Here is a 22,081-nt window from a genome sequence, read left to right on the forward strand (position 1 = left end):
ATTGACAATCCACATTATTGTTGTTGTCTGTATTTCGTTGTGCGATTCACAACATTAAATTGTTATTTTTGGCTTATCCATTGTCCGTTCATTAACGCCCCCTGTTGTGGGTCCGTGTCACGACACCCTCCCAACAGTCTGTGGTCAAGTATGCTTCAGGTTGCACAGAAATAATAGAGCAATTAGGGGGTTGTTCCAAAATTAAATCTCAACAAAACATTACATTACTTCTTACTGGACACAATTCAAGGACAATATTCCATGGGCAAAAGTTTGTTTTTTGCCATGAGTGTAGGAATGACAATCCAGTCCTTCTGTACATGTGGTAACGGGTAGATGAATCAAAATGATATAAAGAGCTGTTCTGGAAGGAAGAATTCACGTTGTAGATCAGTGATCAGCTGGTGGAAATAACCGCACGAGTCAGTGCGCGCGTTCACATGCACTGATTAATTTACTGCTCTGACATATTCAATCATCTTTACACTTATTTATTTTCCCTTTTGACAGTTTTGTTAGAAATAAATATATATAACTTAGAACATAATACTGTGATACAGCAGTGACCACAGCACACTTTTTTTTTTTTTTTGGAGCACGATGGAGCGCGCAGCGTTTTAACAGACAGTGAGGGTTCTGATGATGATGGAGATGATCCCTCTTTTGTTCTGGACGAGGAACCAGAGCAGGTGGTCCACCGACGTGCGCACAGATCTCCACAGCTTCTGTTTGCAGTTTCTCCAGGACTCAGGCGCTATGAGCTCCGTCCCAGCACCAAGTCCTGGAACTCAGAGATGCAGACACACTCTGCTCCAGCTGTGGCTCCAGGCGTGTTTCGTTGAGATCGTGAGCTTCGGTTTTGTTAATTTCCTCTTTCGTCCCTTTTGCGCTCTTGCTTCGCAGACTGTTCGGTGATAAAGCTCTTTCATCCACCTTTTCTCAACGAATTGTGACGTTTTTTGCTTTTTCCCTTTGTTCAGGAATCGTCGTGTGCCATGTGACTGGGCCATAAATTAGTGCTGAAATGACATAAAATAATAGAGATGATATGAAGACGACTGTGACGTCACTAAAGCAGAAATTACAAACTGATCAGATGAACTCTGAAAAACAATCAAATCAAAGTGTTGGAAACTGAAATGAGAAAAACTTTGTTTTATTTGCTCACTTTTCTTCTTCTTCTTCTTCTTGTAAACTATGAATCCAACGACTGCAGCCAGAACAAGTGCAAGAAGAACCGCTGTAACAATGACGGGGACGAGGACGTCACTGGGCGTCTCTGTCCAAAAAACAACAGCAATTCAAACATGCACAGAATCAACATGTCCCATCTGTCCATTTTTAGACAAACACGTCCAGTTAGTGAGGAACTGGTTTCCTGCTGTCCACCAAAATAAGTGTTCCAGATCAAACAGGATCATCTCTGACTTTGAACTGAGTGACTGTAAATATGCATTTAGCAGTTTGACTCTCAAGCAAATGAACTGAGACTGTTGTCTCACCGTGGTTGGTCCAGATGGCGTCTTTGTGCAGTTTGGTGATGATGTCGTCTTTGACACCAGCCAGCTGAAACACGCACTCGTACTTCTCCCAGTCTTCAGGTTTGACTGATGAAAGGTTCAGGTCCACACTCATCTGGAAGGTTCCGTCGTGGTTGGGGAGCAGCTCTCCGTGATCCACGTCCTCAAAAAGCGGCTGTCCGTCTTTTCTCCAGAATATGTCGGCTTCATCAGGATAGAAACCTGTAGCATGACAGCAGACTGGAGAGGACGGAGACTTCTGGAGGAGAGACACCGAGGGGAGGTCTGGAGAGAGAGATACAGAGAGAGAACTGACCATTATCCATATTGACAAAAGTGCCAATAATGTTTTGCTATGAGTTATAGAAAAAAATAAAACATTTGATGAATTTATTATTAGTCATTTTGTGTATAAAATGTTGTAAATGTTTTTTAATTAACCCTTAAAAATTACAAAAATAAATAAATTAATAAAAAAAAATCATCTTGTTCCAAAATTCAAACATCTTTAATCAGTTTATAGAAACCAGTCAAAAACCAGTTTAATCAATCAATCAATCAATTTTTTTATATAGCGCCAAATCACAACAAACAGTTGCCCCAAGGCGCTTTATATTGTAAGGCAAGGCCATACAATAATTATGTAAAACCCCAACGGTCAAAACGACCCCCTGTGAGCAAGCACTTGGCTACAGTGGGAAGGAAAAACTCCCTTTTAACAGGAAGAAACCTCCAGCAGAACCAGGCTCAGGGAGGGGCAGTCTTCTGCTGGGACTGGTTGTCAATGTGAATCCAACTTCATTTTTTAAAATTAATTTACAGCAATTTAAATGGTTAAAATGTATTAAACAGAACAGTTTAAAAACAGTTAAAAACTGAAATAAAAAAACAGCTTATCTAAAACAAAAAAAAGGAAAATTTCACATTTATGAAGCTGAACAAAGTTAAAATATGATGTTATTTCTTGTTAAATCACAGAATTAATTATTAAAGTTGTTTCAGTTGTTTTCTGTTAATTGTTGAATTGTTCTGAGCAGGGGCGGATCTAGAGATAAATTCATGGGGTGGCAAGCAGGGACAGGCACTATTATGTGGGGTGGAAATGTAATGTTTATGTATTATGCTATTATAGGTCAGGAATCTGGTTATAGCATCACGAGTCCAAGTTTCATATAGCCTAGAGTAGCGGCACGCAAGCTTTTTGCGCCACGGACCAATTTTCATGTAACGTTAAAACATTTTTGCAGACCAATATAGAAAAAACTATAAACAATGTGTATAAAAAATGTGAGTGGAATGGTAATTTCAAGCGGGCGTCATAGATCTGTAAATTGTGTTTTCATGATCACAAAACGAACATTGCTGTAGTAGTGCAGCAGATAACCAAAACAATTGTTCAGTTTGTGATAAAAGCATGAAATGTGGCACACATATTCTAAATTAACTAATGTTTATTTTCAGATATGGAGACATCCTGGAGGTGACCTCTAATGAGCTACAGGGGTCAACAAAGAATTACACAGGGGTCAAAATATAAAAATTCTCCAATCATGTTGAAAACTATACCACACTATTTGTGTGATCATAAGGATTCCAAAAATGTATAGTTTGGGCTATCCATGACTGAATGTTCTGGAGTTTTGGGGTAAAAACAGCAAAAATGGTGACAAAGGTCAGTTTCAGTTTGTACAAGGGTGAAAAATTAAAGTTACTTCAGTTTTGGTAAAAAGTGATGCAAATTATTGGTTGAGCGAATAGGATTAATGTCGAATGCTTGTCTCCAAAGTCAAGGTCAAAAAAGGTTGACGTCCATTGGATTCTGACATGTGACATATGTTACCTCGTAACATGATAACTTAGCGTGTCAGATGGTGCAAACTACTCCTTTTTAAAATACTATTAACTAAACCAAGAATTTGCATAATTTTTTACCAAAATTGAAAGTTTAACTTTTGACCCCTGTACAAACTGAAACTGACCTTTGTCACCATATTTGCTGTTTTTACCCCATAACTCCAGAACATTCAGTCATTGATAGTCCAAACTATACCTTTTTGGAAGCTGTGTAATCAGATAAATAATGTGGTATACTTTTCAATATGATTGGAGCATTGTTAAAGTTTGACCCCTGTGTAATTCTTTATTGACCCCTGTAGCTCAATAGAGGTCAGCTCCAGGATGCCTCCATATCTGAAAATAAATATTAGTTCATTTAGAATATTTGTGCCAAATTTCATGCTTTTATCACAAACTGAATGATTGTTATGGAAATTTTAGGGCAATTCTACGGTAACGGAATTACCATCTGACCTAATCTGTAGTCGTTAGATGCAGTATGTCCAGATTTTGCTGCTGTTGTAATTCCGTCACCACAGAACTGTCCTTTAGCTAAGCTGCACCACTATAGTAGAAAACAACAGATTTAATCAAATGACAGCAGAGAAGCTGTATGAGTCTTACCTGAGCTGAAGACTCACAGAAACACACCTCAAAGGTGTATCAGCGCTTGTCCTCTGCTCATCCTTCTGTCCTCTGTCCATCCTTCTGTCCTCTGTCCATCCCTCTGTCCTCTGTCCATCCTTCTGTCCTCTCCTCACACCCTTTTCTCTTGTTTCCAATGTTCCTCTAAATCCACAACAGTGTTTTCTCCCCTCAGCAATAAAAAAGTGTTCCACTGTCGCGTTATGAAATGAAAGTGAAACCTAAAAAGCGTACATTGCCGCACGCGTGCACGGACTTTTGTTAACATAACACGACTTTAAGGTTGGACAAAACATCCCTAATATCTATGAGAGACACGAGTAAAGCTGAAGTTTAGCTACAAAGAAAGTTTTGCCGGCTGATGTGACCAGTGTTGACGTCCGTCCTTGTTTTCAGTTCACCTGAAACGACGAGGGAAACAAGAGGTTCCGCCCTAATAAAAATACCACTGAAAACTTATTCCTCATTGTTTATTAATTTATACTTGGTGAATGTATCAATTTTATATTTCTTTCTCCGCAAAGTTTTTCTGGCAACCGTGTGTGCTTCTGCGTGTCGTCGTGTCTTTTAGGGAAAGTTCGGCGTCACAACAGGTGGGGGGGGGGCAGGGAGAAGGCGAAGCACAGCTTGTGCTGCATTCAAGGGCGCTCAGAGAGCACAGTTTTTTTTTTAAGTCATTCGTGAGGTCCCTTTTTCGAAAAAAATGTCACCCACTTCTGATTGGGGTGGCAAGAGCTATTTTTAGGGTGGCAGTTGCCACTCCATGCCACCCCAGTAGATCCGCCCCTGGTTCTGAGCTTCATTTGATTGTTTTATTGACTGTTTGCTCATATTATCTTTCATGTTTGAAAAGAGGTCAAAGGTGAAGAAAGAGATGGACAGAAGTGAGGAGGAAAGAAAGTGAGATGAAGAGAAAAAGAAATGAAGAGAAAAGAAAGAAGAGGGAGAGAAAAATCAGTGAGACAAAGAAAAAGTGAGACAGAGAAAACTGATGTGTGGACACTGAAAATAAAAAGAGGACAGTTTGATGGACAGTGAGTCTCTACGTGTTGGTTCATGTTCAGAAACATGTTCCTGTGGATCTGACACAGAAGAGCTTCATGAACCGTGTTTCAATAAAACCTCATCAGGTCATGTGACTCCACCTGTTCTCAGCAGTTGGCTCCTCCCATAGTTCAGGTACTTCTTCAGCCACTCAGGACAAATCTGGGTTAAATAGTATTTCTGTCCTGCCATGAAACCTTCGTTATTGTCCCACTTGTGTTTGGTGATGACAGCCTGTGGATTTGGAGCGATCCATGTCATCGTCTTCAGGTCCAGTGATATGAAGTCTTCTCCATCATAACCATACTGCATATAACCATTAACGTGTCCAGTCTCATCGTCCCATTCACAGCCAGACATGAACTGGACAATGTGGACACCTGAGAGAGACACAGAGACCTAAGTGAAGCAGAGTGAGACCTCAGCACAGTCAGCTGTTATCAACTGATGTCACATCTTGACCACAGAGACACACTGATCCACAGACCCCAGATCACAGGATCCACATCTCCTGCTGTGATTGTCCCCACTGAAGACACTCACAGACAAACATCACGTGGACACAGTGGACCAAACAGTGAGACGTCCTGACACAGTCACTGTCACACACTGAAGACCCGTCCTGACCATCAGACACACATGAAACCTGATCCTGGACTTCACATCACGTCCACTGAAGCCCTGCAGCCAGAAGACCAGGAAGGAACCAGAGAACCAGAGCGTCCTGAAGCTGTTCTAGAAGCTTCCATTGAAGGACGCTTTGAGTCCAGGATCAGTCACTGGACTCCACCTGCTCAGTGATGTTCAGCAGAGTCTGACTACAACTGGTCCAATGAGACGGAGACCAGCAGGACCTTCATGGAGACCAGGAGGCGTCTGTGTGTCCTGATTGGTCTGTCCATCAGCCAATCACAGCACACAGATGTTGGTTTGATGCTGCCTGCTGGACAAAGCAACATGCTGTGGTCAGCAGACTTCATCTAATCTGGACTTCTACTTTCTATCTGAGACTTTAGTGAGGATTCAGGAGTTTTTGATTCATTGATTCATATTTTCGTTGACCAGAAAACCTGCAGGTCGACACCTGGATGGTTGTCAGTCAGATGATCTTCTGCTTCAGTCAAACAGAGGAAAGTGGAAAATGTCTTTTATTAGTTTAATGAAGATGTTCTGATGGTCTGCTGATGGATGAACACATGAGAGCAGAATAACGACTCGTGATGTTTGATTGACAGTTTGGCTTCAGTCCAGTGGATCTGAGCTGTGACACTGTTTCATGGTCTGATCTAAATGAGACATTTACCGTGTCGTCCTGTCAGTCAGGTTGATTTAAACACACCGTTCTTACTGTCACATGTGGACCCAGCAGAAGCAGCCTGCGTCCCATTTACAGCGCTGCCCCGTGCTTTGAGAACCCGTCCAGTCCTGTTCCTCTCTCAGCTGTGTGCTGATAAACTGGTTTGTGGACTAAAGTTATTCTGGATAAAGTGACCGTGGGCCGTTCAGTCGAGTCCTTCTGATCTGATCTAGTGGAGATAAACTGTTAATAATCTCTGCTGGTTATTATGGGATGGACACAAACACTGTATCCGGGCAGAACACGGCCTCAGTCACAGTGGAAGAAAAAAAAAAACAAAGTGTTGAAACAGTCCATCAGAGTCAAACTTCAGGAATCATCAAAAGCCTCCAGCACTGATTTCCTGCCTTGATTTCAAATCATGGATTCTTCCTGCTGACACTTAGAACACTTGTGGTCCAGTTTAGTGACTTTACTCTGAGCTTCACACACTTTACATTTTTAAATACGACAAGAACTCAGATTTATTATCATCAATATTTACAGCTCATGACTTTATCTCACATTTTAAATTGATCCTCCATAAACTCACAAACACAACATTTATATTTTCCTCAAGTGGAATCTGGACAAAATTAATAAACTGAATGAAACTACGAGAGATTCTGCAGATAAAAAGAGAAAAAATTAGTTTATCTGTTTCAGGTGTTAATGAGTGAAGATTGATGAATATTAAGAACACAGTCAACACACACACACATATAGTTGTGTAGTTTGTGTGCAGTAAAGTGTGTGTGTGTGTGTTTTAGCAGCTACATAATGAAAAAACTGTCAGTAAAAGAGAAACAAACTCACCTCCAGTTTGGTTGAAGCGACGTTTTGCTGTTTTAATGTTGTTTTTGTCAATATGTTGTTGGAACACAAAGATCTCAGTTTCTCTCTTCCAGTACTGAGGATCATCAGTTGTGACGTTTTCCATCCAGTCCTGTTTGGGTTTTACTCTCTTGGTGTTACTGTCATAATGAACCATCAGAACATCATCAACATAACCGACAACCACAAACTCTGAAAGATTTGTGACTCCAGAGGAGAAGGTTTTGAAATATTTCAGTGTGTGAGTCACTGTAAAAAAAAAAAAAAGAAAACAAATGTCATGTTTAATAAAAATGTGACAAACTCCTGCAGTAAATTTCAGACATCAGAAAGTTCATAATGATACTATGAAGATTTAACTCAGATCTAAATCGAGGAAGAATAATTCCATATTTGACAGATCAATAAAGTCGATACAGGAAAAAAAAATAAATATCGGCGATACTTTAGACCACAAAATGAAAGCGAATAATTAGATTCCTTAAAATAAAACTTCATATTTAAAGACACAAAATGTGTGAAATCATTTTAAACACCTCAGATAAAGTAAAAATAATATAAAAATGTGACAGATCAAAAACTCGTTACTAACGCAGGAAAAAAATAAAGGCAGAAAACATACAAATAACAGTATTTTTAATAAGTACCTCCTGAAAATAGATACAGAATAATGAACAGTAAATCTTATAACAGAGTGGCTATACGCCCAACCATTGGTTAAATAAAGTGAGGTATTGGGTCGGTGCATCGTCTGGCCTCATCTTTGTCTGTTGGCATTTCTTCAAAGTCTATCTCCTAGGATTCTTTTGAAATTTGGCAGACATTTTATGGGGTTTTGCCAGCAAGCTAATAGAGTTTTTTTTTTTTTCCACATTTTACAAAAATAAAAATACAAAATTAAAAAACTAGAGAAATATATTAAATCTCTATTAGTTTGAGGGGACTGGAACACAGAATATCTGTAACAAGTTTCAAGAAATTTTGGTAATCTCAAGCTATTTGAGGGCTATTATAATTGGTAATTGAGAAGTGTAGCTCTGCTCATAACATAGTGATTGTATTCCCCATACGAATGTATCAAGGAATACAATGGATCATCGGTCATTGTGCTGCATAAGCGCCCATCTCAGAGATTTCACCGTTAACAATCTAGGAGTCACAGTTTCTATCCAAATATTTTCAAATTTTGTATGGGCATTAAAGGTGATATAAAGACAAATCCTATTGATTTGGGGCAAAAAAAGGATAACTTTTAAGTTAAATCATCAATTTATTACATAAATTAACTTTTAATGCCTGTCTAATTCACAATGTACTAGTATTTCCAGGACGTTTAAGAAGAAAATGTTCTGGAAAGTCCTGGAAATATTCCAAGGAAATGTCCAGGAATATATACTAGTACTGGAATTTTTGTCCTTTGGAAATGTACGAGCCATGAGTCGTGTGCATAATGCTATAATGCCATGCGCATTGTTAATGACTGACTTGACTATTTCGATGTGGACTCAATTATGTACAACCCCTGGCAAAAATTATGGAATCACCGGCCTCGGAGGATGTTCATTCAGTTGTTTAATTTTGTAGAAAAAAAGCAGATCACAGACATGACACAAAACTAAAGTCATTTCAAATGGCAACTTTCTGGCTTTAAGAAACACTATATGAAATCAGGAAAAAAAATTGTGGCAGTCAGTAACGGTTACTTTTTTAGACCAAGCAGAAATATAGCAAAGATTCGTCCCATCCTGTCTATGGCTGATGCTGAGACCCTGATCCATGCGTTCATCTCTTCTAGATTGAACTACTGCAATGTTCTATTTTCTGGTTTACCGCAGTCTAGCATTAGTGGTCTCCAGTTGGTTCAGAATCCTGTAGCCAGACTTTCGACACGAAGGAGAAAGTTTGACCACATTACACCCATTTTGGCGTCTCTTCACTGGCTTCCTGTCCCAGTGAGATCAGATTTTAAGGTTCTGCTACTAACCTATAAAATTATTCATAGACTGGCACCTCCCTACCTAGCTGACCTAATTAAACCTTATATACCGGCCCGGGCTTTACGTTCTCAGGGTGCAGGACTACTTTGTGTCCCTAAGGTGAATAAGAAATCTGCGGGTCAGAGCTTTCTCTTATCGTGCCCCTGTTCTGTGGAATGATCTCCCTGCGTCAATAAAACAATCAGATTCTGTGGAGACTTTCAAGTCCAGACTTAAGACGCACTTATTTTCCCTTTCATATGGCTAGCATACTGGTACGCTTTTTATTCTTTTAATTCATGTTAGTAGTAATTGGAGCGGGCCGCGGCCTCAACTTCACCTAAATTCTGGGTCTTTTAGTGAAGCTTAGGGCTAGTGGCTGGCGATCAGCTTAGTATTTCTTCTGTTTTTCTTGTTGATTAATGCTGGCAAATTATACAGTATTTTTTTGTCTTTCTGATGCCTGATTCTGTTTTTTCTCTGTTTAAGGTGCAGCTCCATCCAGAGATGGGAGTTGTGTTTGTGTTGGCGATCCTCCTGTCCTGTGCACCAACAGCAATTCTTATATATTCGTCCGTAAATTGTTCTGTGAATTATTTCTTTAATTTATGTTTGTAGCATGGCCCAAGCAGAGGGTCACCCCATTGAGTCTGGTCTGCTTGAGGTTTCTTCCTCAGAGGGAGTTTTTCCTTACCACTGTTGCTCTGGGGGTTGGTAAGGTTAGACCTTACCTCTGTGAAGCGCCTTGAGGCAACTCTGTTGTGATTTGGCGCTATATAAAGGAAATAATTTGAAAAATTGAATTGAAATTGAACGCTCCAACACATCACTAGTATTTTGTTGCACCACCTCTGGCTTTTATAACAGCTTGCAGTCTCTGAGGTATGGACTTAATGAGTGACAAACAGTACTCTTCATCAATCTGGCTCCAACTTTCTCTGATTGCTGTTGCCAGATCAGATTTGTAGGTTGGAGCCTTGTCATGGACCATTATCTTCAACTTCCACCAAAGATTTTCAATTGGATTGAGATCCGGACTATTTGCAGGCCATGACATTGACCCCATGTGTCTTTTTGCAAGGAATGTTTTCACAGTTTTTGCTCTATGGCAAGATGCTCTATGGCTTCCAACGGAGGTGTTTTTCCTGTGGCGGAGCATCGCAGCGGCTGCGAGCCGACGCTGCAATCCATCCGCACATCTTTCAGTTTTTGCTCTATGGCAAGATGCATTATCATCTTGAAAAATGATTTCATTATCCCCAAACATCCTTTCAGTTGATGGGATAAGAAAAGTGCCCAAAATATCAACGTAAACTTGTGCATTTATTGATGATGTAATGACAACCATCTCCCCAATGCCTTTACCTGACATGCAGCCCCATATCATCAATGACTGTGGAAATTTACATGTTCTCTTCAGGCAGTCATCTTTATAAATCTCATTGGAACGGCACCAGACAAAAGTTCCAGCATCATCACCTTGCCCAATGCAGATTTGAGATTCATCACTGAATATAACTTTCATCCAGTCATCCACAGTCCACGATTGCTTTTCCTTAGCCCATTGTAACCTTGTTTTTTTTCTGTTTAGGTGTTAATGATGGCTTTCGTTTAGCTTTTCTGTGTGTAAATCCCATTTCCTTTAGGCGGTTTCTTACAGTTCGGTCACAGACGTTGACTCCAGTTTCCTCCCATTCGTTCCTCATTTGTTTTGTTGTGCATTTTCGATTTTTGAGACATATCGCTTTAAGTTTTCTGTCTTGACGCTTTGATGTCTTCCTTGGTCTACCAGTATGTTTGCCTTTAACAACCTTCCCATGTTGTTTGTATTTGGTCCAGAGTTTAGACACAACTGACTGTGAACAACCAACATCTTTTGCAACATTGCGTGATGATTTACCCTCTTTTAAGAGTTTGATAATCCTCTCCTTTGTTTCAATTGACATCTCTCGTGTTGGAGCCATGATTCATGTCAGTCCACTTGGTGCAACAGCTCTCCAAGGTGTGATCACTCCTTTTTAGATGCAGACTAACGAGCAGATCTGATTTGATGCAGGTGTTAGTTTTGGGGATGGAAATTTACAGGGTGATTCCATAATTTATTCCTCAGAATTGAGTGAGTCCATATTTTTTCCCTCTGCTTGGTCTAAAAAATTAACCGTTACTGACTGCCACAATTTTTTTTTCCTGATTTCTTATAGTGTTTCTTAAAGCCAGAAAGTTGCCATTTGAAATGACTTTAGTTTTGTGTCATGGCTGTGATCTGCTTTTTTCTACAAAATTAAACAACTGAATGAACATCCTCCGAGCCCGGTGATTCCATAATTATTGCCAGGGGTTGTACAGGCAACACCGGATCGTCTGACCACTCACACAGGGGTCCAGGGGTATCGCTTGCTGTATTTGTAGGACAAGGATGATGGGTTTCACAGATGGATCTTGGCTTGTCATGAGTGGTCTCAGAATCACCCAACCTCATCCTCAGCTTACTGGGGATTGATGTGAAAATTCAGACGTCTGACAATGTTGGGTCAAACCAGAACTAAGGATACGAATGGTACATTGTCTGAGATACTGTGTGAGGCGTGGCAGCATGGAATGGTGGTAAATGGTGAATGTTAACATTTGTTCGTTATAGCCCCCAGATACACCAACAAAATCGCCACCCCAATTTTTGGGCGACTCTGCGGTATTACCCATAACCCGCCGCACCTTTGTTACTTTGTACATGTGCTTGGCGTGACACGTGGTCGTGTTTGTCTGCAAACGCATGCTCCTTTAGTTAAAACTCAACTATTTCTCAATGTATGACAGTGGAAAACCCAACAGGACATTTATGTGCTTGTCTAAACCAATCAGAAAAAGCAAGATTTTCTCAATCAGAAAAATAACAAAAGTGTTTCTTTTGTTGTTCACTATAAGTAACACTCACAAGTCTCACCATAATACTGAACAAGGAGCTGGGTTTATGGCCTTATTCATGTACAAGTTGCATGTAAATGGACTTTGGCCCTAGAGAGAAAATCCCACTCATATTATCAATTGCATTTAAGTGTGCAGCAGGTAAATACTTAGGAAAACGGATAATACATTTGCGGACATGGGCAACCAACAGCTCTCGTTTCAATTATTCTTTTTTTTTTTTTTTTTGCCATTGAGCTACATGCCCAATGGTCCTATTTTATGCAACTTTATAGTTGTGAATGCCAGTGTAAGTGTTGTACACTGTACAGCAAAGCAGATTATACATTGAACATTAAATGTTTTGGTAGAAAGAGAATACAGTCATGTCACTGACGACTGTATCTTTTGTCAGTAAATGCTGTCCATGCACAAATTTAGTCCCTGTTTTTGACTGTTGCAGAATCGCAGACTTGATGCCGATACTGCGCATGCTGCCGAGGAACTGTTGAAGTTAAAAGTCAAAGCATGGAAAGCCAGAGATCATCTTTCAGCCTTATCCGGGAAAAGACTGTGCACCAATGATGTTCACAACATCCGCCAAAGAGAAAGAGGTCTAAATTCACAAGACGAAATCCTTGTTACTGTCCTGGAAAAGCTCATCGAACAAAGCAAGGGAACAATTCAATTGATTGTGGTTTCAGATAAAGAAGTGAAGACCATATGTATTCTGGCAGACAGAGGAAATGCGTCACATGCTTGATGCATTTCCAGAAATTCTCATTATGGGTGCCACATATAAAACAAACAACCATAACATGCCTCTTCTTACACTTATGGCAGTGGATGGACATGGCTGTGGTCAGGTGGTTGGGCAAGCATTGGTTGCAACTGAGCAAAGAGATGTGTGAAAGGTTTCTTGGAAACCTTCCTAAACAACAACACTGAATCAGCTGACAAGACGAAGGTCTTCCTCATTGACAAGGATTTCAATGAATTCACATTGATTACGGAACTTTGGCCAGAGGCAAAAGCCAAGTATTGCGTTTTCCATGTCATCAAAGCATTCTACCGGAAAATTCACACTTTGCAGATACCCACTGAACAGAAGGCGAATCTGAAAAAAAGCAATCAAAGCAATTGTGTACTCGAAAGATCATGAGACATTCACTTCTTTGGTCGGTGAACTTGGAAATAGTGCTCCTGCAAAATTTTGTGAGTACTTTTCCAAAAACTGGGAAAACTGCAGTGACATGTGGATTGCGTATATGAGGAATAAGCACCTTCATTTGGGAAACACCACAATAAACAGATTGGAAAGCTACCATCACAAAATAAAAGCCCACCTGAAATCAAACGTGACAGTTGGAGACTGCATATCTGAGCTGCTTAAAATGCACCAGGGAACGTCTGTGGAAACAAGCTTCAAAGAAATACTGGACCAAACCACCATCTGTTACTGCCATAGTGATCAATCAGCCAGTGCAGCTTTGATTCAGGAAATGGCTACACCTTACGCTGCAGATATCATGCTGAAGCAGCAGAAAATAGCAAGATCTCTAAAGTTCAAAAGTGACGTTGAAGAAGAAGGAACATTTCGCATAACAACAAAGGGAGACGAGACCCACACTTAAGGCCACTACTGAACTGACTCAGTCAGGTGCCAGTGTGATGTTTTCAAAACCTTAAATCTTCCATGCCGCCACCTCTTTGCCTTGGACCTAACAAAGAACAACTTCAATGCTACATGGATGCCAAAGCGATGGATGAGAAAGCCACCAGTCGAGAACGATCTCCATTCTATGCCACCAGTCGAGAACAATCATCTCTACTGCTGTAAGGTGCAACAACTCCTTTTTGTGAAGTGATTGATAGTGATGATGATGATGATGATGGTGGTGGTCAAAAACAGCAGAATGCCCATGATTTCAACAGAAGAAAACCTGGATAAACAATTTGTGATATAAATGGCAATGAAATCACCTCTGTTGATGACAAAACTCATGATCAGTGGCACGATAATAAGGCTATGTTTGACTTTGGAAAGCTCAAACTTCCAGTGAAAGTTATTTCAAAGGGAAGGCCAGCAAAGTCCGGAAAGCAATCAAGGAAACAAGCAAGAAGTCCAATGCGCAAATCTCTTAAGATTCCATGCGTGGAATGTGCTTCAAAGAAACAAAACAAAAGGAAAATCTCCAGTGCTGAAATACAAGACCTGTTGCAGTTTGTTGGTATGATGGAAAATCTTGAAGAGATTTACAACTCTTGCCTTCAGGTGCCACCTGCCAAACCTAAAACTCCAGGTGCATTACACGGGATGAGACAAGAGGAAGGACATGCAGCACTTTCTCTTCATGCAGACACATTGAGAATGCATGATGAGAAGTTTGATGCCGTTTCTCAGTGGCTGATTGGAAAAGGGGTAGGCCAGACATGTGACAGCAGGACGAAGATCATAGATGGCACTGCAGTTGCAGCATCAGTTTCCGTCACCACATGGGAGCTACAAGTGCCAGCTCAAGAAGTCCTACCAACAATCAGAGACCTCCCACTTCATGATGATGCCAATTTGGAATCTCTCTGCAACTTGGAAATACCAAAGTCAAACTGCGCATTGGGAATAACAATGTGACCACATCAGATTTGGAGACCCTGCTACCAAAGAAGTGGATCAATGATCAGGTCAGAGTTACAAAATTTATATGCCAATGTTCATGATGTTAATTTGATATGTGTGCTTTTTTTTGTTTTTGTAAAGGTTATTCACACTTACCTAGGTCTACTCGCATGGGAAAGACAGAACGTGTGGGTCTTGCCAAGCTACCTGGCTGTTCTGATGGGAAAGGGTTGCTTCTCCAAATGGCTCTACAAACAGGTACGTTCTGAACATTGAATTTAACAATATCCGATGGAAAATTACCATATGTAAAGATGCATATCTTTCAATTTTTATTCCTAAGCACATTTAACATTTGCCATTTAGAATTAAAAAATGTACATAATTTGGATTTTGTATCCACATTCCTGTTAAAAACAACAAATTTGCATCTGACTAGGGACGGGTATCAGGAACCGGTTCCTTTCAGGTATCGTTAAGAAATGATTCGATCCACCGACATCAATAACCTTTTTGCTTAACGATTCCCTTATCGGTCCTTCAGAGTGGCCGTTGTTTTTGGGGGGTGTTTGTCAGGAAAATGATCATTTCTCTACATTGATTACAGACTAGGGATGGGTATTGATAAGGTTTTATCGATATCGATGCCATTATCAATTCTTCTTATCGATCTGATTCCTTATCGATTCCCTTATCGATACCTCGTGAATTTTGTACTAAAAGTAGGCTTTACAGGTTTTCTATGTATTTCCTTGAGTCTTAAAGTAAATAAATATGAAATTAGTCACTGTATCCTTGATCTCTGGACATAACTAAAAATAAACAAAACTGTGTTTCGCTTTGAAGTTATTAATTCAGACTGAATTCTATCGTTCTATCTTGACTTGTTAGAGAGCCGCGCAACGTTTGGAGCTGTGTGAACAGAACGGAGGATGATTCTCGTTTCTTTCTCGCAACAAGACAGGAGTCCCAGTTAGTAACTTTAATCTGCACAAAAGTGAATCACAACTCATATTCAGGGATGAAAGTGGTGAAAAACAAAAAAAGCTGAAACCCGAAATTACCCCCCAACACCACCTGCACTAAAATGTTTGAATTCTAGAAGTTCTGAAATGCAATCTGGGACTATTCCAGATAATAAACTGGAGTGAGTGCTGAATCCATTTAGGTGAGAAAAAAAAATACAACTTTCCTTATTCAAATTCATTCCAGTAGTATTCTGCTCTTACTAGGATGCAGCAATTTGGCAGATAGTTCTGGAGGAAATCACTGAAGAAATTAACAAACTGAAAATATGGTTTGACCGAAACAAACTGTCATTAAACTTAAATAAGACAGGGATGAAATGGAGGTGTGAGAGTCACTAGGTGGTCACAGGAAACACTTATTTCTGTATTTATTTATGTTAGTTGATATTATATATTTTCTGTTGTGTTTCTATTCAGGTTCTTTTTGTCTCTTTCTCTAAAATTGTATATAATAATCATTAGATTATTAATATATAAGCAAAAATAAATTTAAGGAATATTACAATTTGAAAACAAATGCACCCGAACGTGATGACAGCTGCAATTGCTAAATGCTAACTTTTAACATTGAAAATGCCATAGACATGCTAACGCGTTAGCATCGCTCCCGTTTTTAAGTTAGAAAATACATCTATCAACTGTTTCAGAAGACCATAACAGGTCGGTTTAACATAGAAAAGGTAAATAATACTCACAGACGTATGCTCTTTAAGGTTTTAGCGGGGGAAAATTAAGCGAAAGAAAGAAATAAACGAAGCAATCGACCGAAGCATTGCTTCAATCTGCGAACCACGCTTCGATTGGTTCAAGGTTGAAAGCAAAGCCGCGCTGCAGAAAAGTTGATTAAGGACCCGCTGCAGAGTCTGTAATCAATGTAGAGAAATGATCATTTTCCTGACAAACACCTGCCAAAACAACGGCCACTCTGAAGGACCGATAACAGAATCGTTAAGCACAAAGCTTATTGATGTCGGTGGATCGAATCATTTCTTAACGATACCCGAAAGGAACCGGTTCTCGATACCCATCCCTATTACAGACCCTGCAGTGGGTCTGTAATCAACTGTTTCTGCAGCGCGGCTTTGCTTTGAACCAATCGAAGCAGTGATTCGCAGATTGAAGCAGTGCTTCGATCTACTGTTTCGTTGGTTCATTGTTTTATTTCGCTTTATCTTAATTTTTCCCCACTAAAATCCTAAAGAGCATATGTCTGTGAGTAATATTTACCTTTTTATGTTAAACCAATCTGTTATGGTCTTCTGAAACAGTTGATAAATATATTTTCTAAACTTAAAAACAGGACCAATGCTAACACATTAGCATGTCTATGGTGTTTTCAATGTTAAAGTTAGCATTAAGCTGTTCGAATCTCAGCACATTTGTGTGCATTTGTTTTCTGTATAATAATGGCTCAACGTTCGTTATCGTAAAATAGTAAAATTGTAATTCTTTAAAATGTATTTTTATTCATATACTAATAATAATATAGCAACAACAATAATAGTAATAATAACTTATGCTTGAATACAATTTCAGAGAAAGCAACAAAAAGAACCTGATGAAACAAAACACAACAGAAAAGATAAAACCAACTAACAATGAAAATAAATAAATACATATAGAAATAAATAACCCTTTCCTGTGAACACCTAGTGACTCTTACACCTCCACTTCATCCCTGTCTTATTTAAGTTTAATGACAGTTTGTTTCAGTCAAACCATATTTTCAATGTGTTAATTTCTTCAGTGATTTCCTCCAGAACTATCTGCCAAACTAGAAAACTGCTGCATCCTAGTAAGAGCAGAATACTACTGGAACGATTTTGAATAAGGAAAGTTGTGTTTTTTCTCACCTAAATGGATGCTGCACTCACTGGAGTTTATTGTCTGGAATAGTCCCAGATTGCATTTCAGAGTTTCTAGAATTCAAAACTTTTCGTGCAGGTGGTGTTGGGGGGTAATTTTGGGTTTCAGCTTTTTTTGTTTTTCACCACTTTCATCCCTGAATATGTAAATCATGAGTGACTTTTGTGTGGATTAAAGTCACTAACTGGGACTCCTGTCTTGTTGGGAGAAAGAAACGAGAATCCTCCTCCGTTCTGTTCACACAGCTCCAAACGCTGTGCGGCTCTCTGCAGAGTCGTTAGAACGATAGAGTCCAGTCGCAATTAATAACTTCAAAGTGAAACGCTGTTTAAATCAAATGACACGCTTTCCAAATGTTGTAATACAAATAAACTGCAATCGATCAAAATGTTTTTTCTTCTCAAAACGAGATGTCTTACAGATTTTATTTATGTCCAGAGATCAAGGATCCAGTGACCAATTTAAAATGTTGTTGACATAGAAAACCTGTAAAGCCTACAAGAGGTGTTGATAAGGGAATCGATAAGGAATCGGCTTGATAAGCGGAATCGATAGATAAAATCTTATCAATACCCATCCCTACATCTGACACTGGTCATTTGTAAGTGTTCTTTGTTATATAGATTTCGCTGGATGACTATGAATGGGTGCTGCTTCCGGTGTGTCATGTTGTGTGGGCCGCTGAAGAGGAGGTACTGCTGGCCCACCACCACCAGAGGGCGCCCTGCCTGGAGTGCGGGCTCCAGGCACCAGAGGGCGCTGCCGCCGACGAAGGCTGCCAGGGTGACAGCTGTCACCCATTACTGGACACAGCTGACTGCACTCAGGACGGAGGTATATCAGCAGGACAGCGTCTCCACCTCAGTGCCGAGATATCGCCTTGAGATTAAGGTAACCTTCTCTGCAAGCTCATATTGAAGACTCTGATAAACCTTGGTAAACCTTTTCAGGACAGCTGACTACAGAAAGCTACTTGCTTGGATAAGTACTCACCTTTCCTGCTTCATTGTAACAAGAGGTGGAGGCGGCTTCTCCCCTCTCTGTCTACTGGGTGCTGTCGCACCCATACCTGTGTGTTTGTGCTCTTTCCCGCCAGCAGTACCGGATCCGACGAGCGGAGGCAGTGGCCACCTGGGAATTCGGGACTTGGCGGTTCCAGTACTTCTGGGGTTCGGTGGCAGAGGAAATCTGGGTGGTTCCGGTTCGACTAGGACGGACGCCTCCTACCTTCGAGCCTGCCCACACGACACCAGCAGATTTCGGCTTCAACTCCAAATTATTAATTGTTGTATTGGTTGTGCTCTTTTCACAACAGTAAAACTTGTTATTCACCTTTCTCCATTGTCCGTTCATTGCGCCCCCTGTTGTGGGTCCGTGTACCTACACTTTCACAACAGGATATCTCGGCCAGCGTCATGGACCCCGAGGGGCGTCAACCGGCTGTTGAACGGCCAATGGAAGACCAAGGCGCGGCGGAGGCTTCGGGAGGGGTAATCGGTGAGTTGCAGCGGATCCTCACCGCTTCACCTCTCGGATCGATTTAATGACCGAGCAACACGTTCTCCTAAACCGCAGGGTAGAGGCTCTCGCCGCACAAGTGGAGGCGCGCCCTCCGGGCGCCGCTGCGGCTCTCCCTCCCGAGGACCCTGCGCGTGAAAGTAACGTTCCACTGGTCGTTCAACGGTCCCTTTCTCCGTCCCCAGAAGCATACATAAGCCCTCCAGAACCGTACGACGGCTGTGTGGAGACGTGCGCGGACTTCCTTATGCAATGTTCGCTCGTCTTCGCTCAGCGTCCCGTGATGTACGCAGCTGATGCTAGCAGGGTAGCTTATGTGATAAATCTGCTTCGCGGGGAGGCACGCGCTTGGGCTACAGCGCTCTGGGAGCAGAACTCACGGCTCCTTCAGTCATACGCCGGGTTTGTACGGGAGCTCAGAACGGTGTTCGATCATCCCAACAGAGGAGAGTCCGCTTCAACCGCATTACTGTCCATACGACAGGGACGTCGGAGCGCAGCTGCCTATGCAGTCGCCTTCCGCATCGCGGCAGCGAGATCCGGCTGGAATAGCACTGCCCTCCGCGCTGCCTTTGTAAATGGATTGTCTCTGGTCCTAAAAGAGCACCTGGTGGCTAAAGACGAACCGCGGGATTTAGATGGGCTCATTGATCTGGTCATACGGCTTGACAACCGGTTAGAAGAACGCCGCCGGGAACGAGGCGAAGGGCGTGGTCAGGCACGCGTCGTCCCTCTCCCTTCCGGGTCCGATCGAGCTCCGCCCTCCCCACGCTCCTCTGTTCCTGCGCTCCGTGGGGTCACAGCTCCCCCTACTGACGCAGCTAGGGACACGAGTAGGGCAACATTTAGGGCACCAGATGCACAAAGGAGATGGACCCACGGAGCGTGTCTTGTTTGTGGTTCAATAGAGCACCATGTGAGAGACTGCCCCGAGCGGTCAAACGCCAAACGCCCGCCCTTAGAGACTGGGCCAGGGGTGGGCCAAAACATTCACGTGGGACATACCCACATTGCTACACGACTCCCAGTCACGATCCTGTTTGAGGATTCAACCCTGAAGGCCCCAGCACTGGTGGACACGGGCTCTGAGGGGAATCTGCTAGACAGTAGATGGGCCAGGGAGATAGGGCTCCCTCTGGTGGCTCTTACCTCGCCTGTGCAGGTTCGAGCACTAGATGGCTCCCTACTCCCACCAATCACACACAAGACTCCTCCAGTAACTCTGGTGGTGTCAGGCAACCACCGGGAGGTGATCGAGTTCTTCGTGACTCAGGCCACCTCCCGTGTGGTTTTAGGATTTCCATGGATGCTTAAGCACAATCCCCGGATTGATTGGCCGTCCGGGGTGGTGGTTCAGTGGAGCGAAACCTGCCATCGGGAGTGTCTCGGTTCCTCGGTTCCTCCCGGCTCCCAAGCTAAGGAGGAGGTCCGAGTCCCGCCCAATCTGAAGGCGGTGCCAGCGGAGTACCATGACCTTGCGGACGTGTTCAGCAAGGATCTGGCTCTCACGCTTCCTCCCCACCGCCCGTACGATTGTGCCATTGATTTGGTTCCAGGCAGTGAGTTCCCGTCCAGTAGGCTGTACAACCTCTCACGGCCGGAGCGTGAGTCAATGGAGACCTACATCCGGGACTCATTAGCCGCCGGGTTGATCCGGAATTCCACCTCACCGATGGGCGCTGGTTTCTTTTTTGTGGGTAAAAAAGATGGCGGACTTCGTCCATGCATTGATTACAGGGGGTTGAATGAGATCACGGTTCGCAACCGATACCCGTTGCCCTTGTTGGATTCAGTGTTCACCCCCTTGCATGGAGCCAGAATCTTCACCAAGCTGGATCTTAGGAACGCGTACCATTTGGTTCGGATTCGGAAGGGAGACGAATGGAAGACGGCATTTAACACCCCCTTAGGTCATTTTGAGTACCTGGTCATGCCGTTCGGTCTCACTAATGCTCCCGCGACCTTCCAAGCGTTGGTAAACGATGTCTTGCGGGACTTCCTGCACCGGTTCGTCTTCGTATATCTAGACGATATACTCATCTTTTCTCCGGATCCTGAGACCCATGTCAAGCATGTACGTCAGGTCCTACAGCGGTTGTTGGAGAACCGTCTGTTTGTGAAGGGAGAGAAGTGTGAGTTCCACCGCACTTCTTTGTCCTTCCTGGGGTTTATCATCTCCTCTAACTCCGTCGCCCCGGACCCGGCCAAGGTTGCGGCGGTGAGAGACTGGCCCCAACCCACAAGCCGTAGGAAGCTGCAACAGTTCCTCGGCTTTGCTAATTTCTACAGGAGGTTCATCAAGGGCTACAGTCAGGTAGTTAGCCCCCTGACAGCCCTGACCTCTCCAAAAGTTCCCTTCACCTGGTCGGACCGGTGCGAGGCCGCGTTCAAGGAGTTGAAACGGCGCTTCTCGTCTGCACCAGTTTTGGTGCAGCCCGATCCTAGCCGCCAGTTAGTGGTTGAAGTGGATGCCTCGGACTCAGGGATAGGAGCGGTGCTCTCCCAGAGCGGGAAGACCGATAAGGTCCTTCACCCGTGTGCCTATTTTTCCCGCAGGTTGACCCCCGCTGAACGGAACTATGACGTCGGCAATCGGGAACTCCTTGCTGTGAAAGAGGCCCTCGAAGAGTGGAGACATCTGTTGGAGGGAACAGCCGTGCCATTCACGGTTTTCACTGACCATCGGAACCTGGAGTACATCAGGACCGCTAAGCGTCTGAACCCCAGGCAAGCCCGCTGGTCATTGTTCTTTGGCCGTTTTGACTTCCGGATTACCTACCGCCCCGGGACCAAGAACCAGAGATCGGATGCATTATCCCGGGTGCACGAAGATGAGGTCAAAACGGAACCGTCGGATCCCCCGGATCCCATCATCCCGGAGTCCGCTATCGTGGCCGCCCTCACCTGGGACGTGGAGAAGACCGTCCGGGAGGCCCTGACCCGTGTCCCGGACCCCGGAA

At 42.6% G+C, this 22,081-nt stretch overlaps 1 protein-coding gene across 5 annotated transcripts in view; it reads right to left on the bottom strand.

Annotated features, from left to right (window-relative positions):
- The window catches only part of LOC117501656 (class I histocompatibility antigen, F10 alpha chain-like), a 94,070-nt gene that overhangs the window by 50,244 nt on the left and 21,745 nt on the right, over positions 1-22,081 (bottom strand). Inside the window, exons 2-5 of one of the 5 annotated variants that reach the window (XM_034160589.1) lie at positions 7,198-7,464; positions 5,147-5,425; positions 1,503-1,805; positions 1,180-1,279 (exon numbers count right to left, since the gene is read on the bottom strand). The exons of 2 other annotated variants lie outside the window; for them this stretch is intronic. In XM_034160589.1, the coding sequence (XP_034016480.1) occupies positions 1,180-1,279; positions 1,503-1,805; positions 5,147-5,425; positions 7,198-7,464 (949 nt within the window). Of the gene's footprint in view, positions 1-1,179; positions 1,280-1,502; positions 1,806-5,146; positions 5,426-7,197; positions 7,465-21,918; positions 21,924-22,081 lie in introns of those variants that run through there. 2 more of the 5 variants (XM_034160591.1, XM_034160588.1) reach the window with 2 other exon arrangements.

The sequence above is a fragment of the Thalassophryne amazonica genome, chromosome 20 (genome assembly GCF_902500255.1).
Source record: "Thalassophryne amazonica chromosome 20, fThaAma1.1, whole genome shotgun sequence".
Lineage (NCBI taxonomy): Eukaryota > Metazoa > Chordata > Actinopteri > Batrachoidiformes > Batrachoididae > Thalassophryne > Thalassophryne amazonica.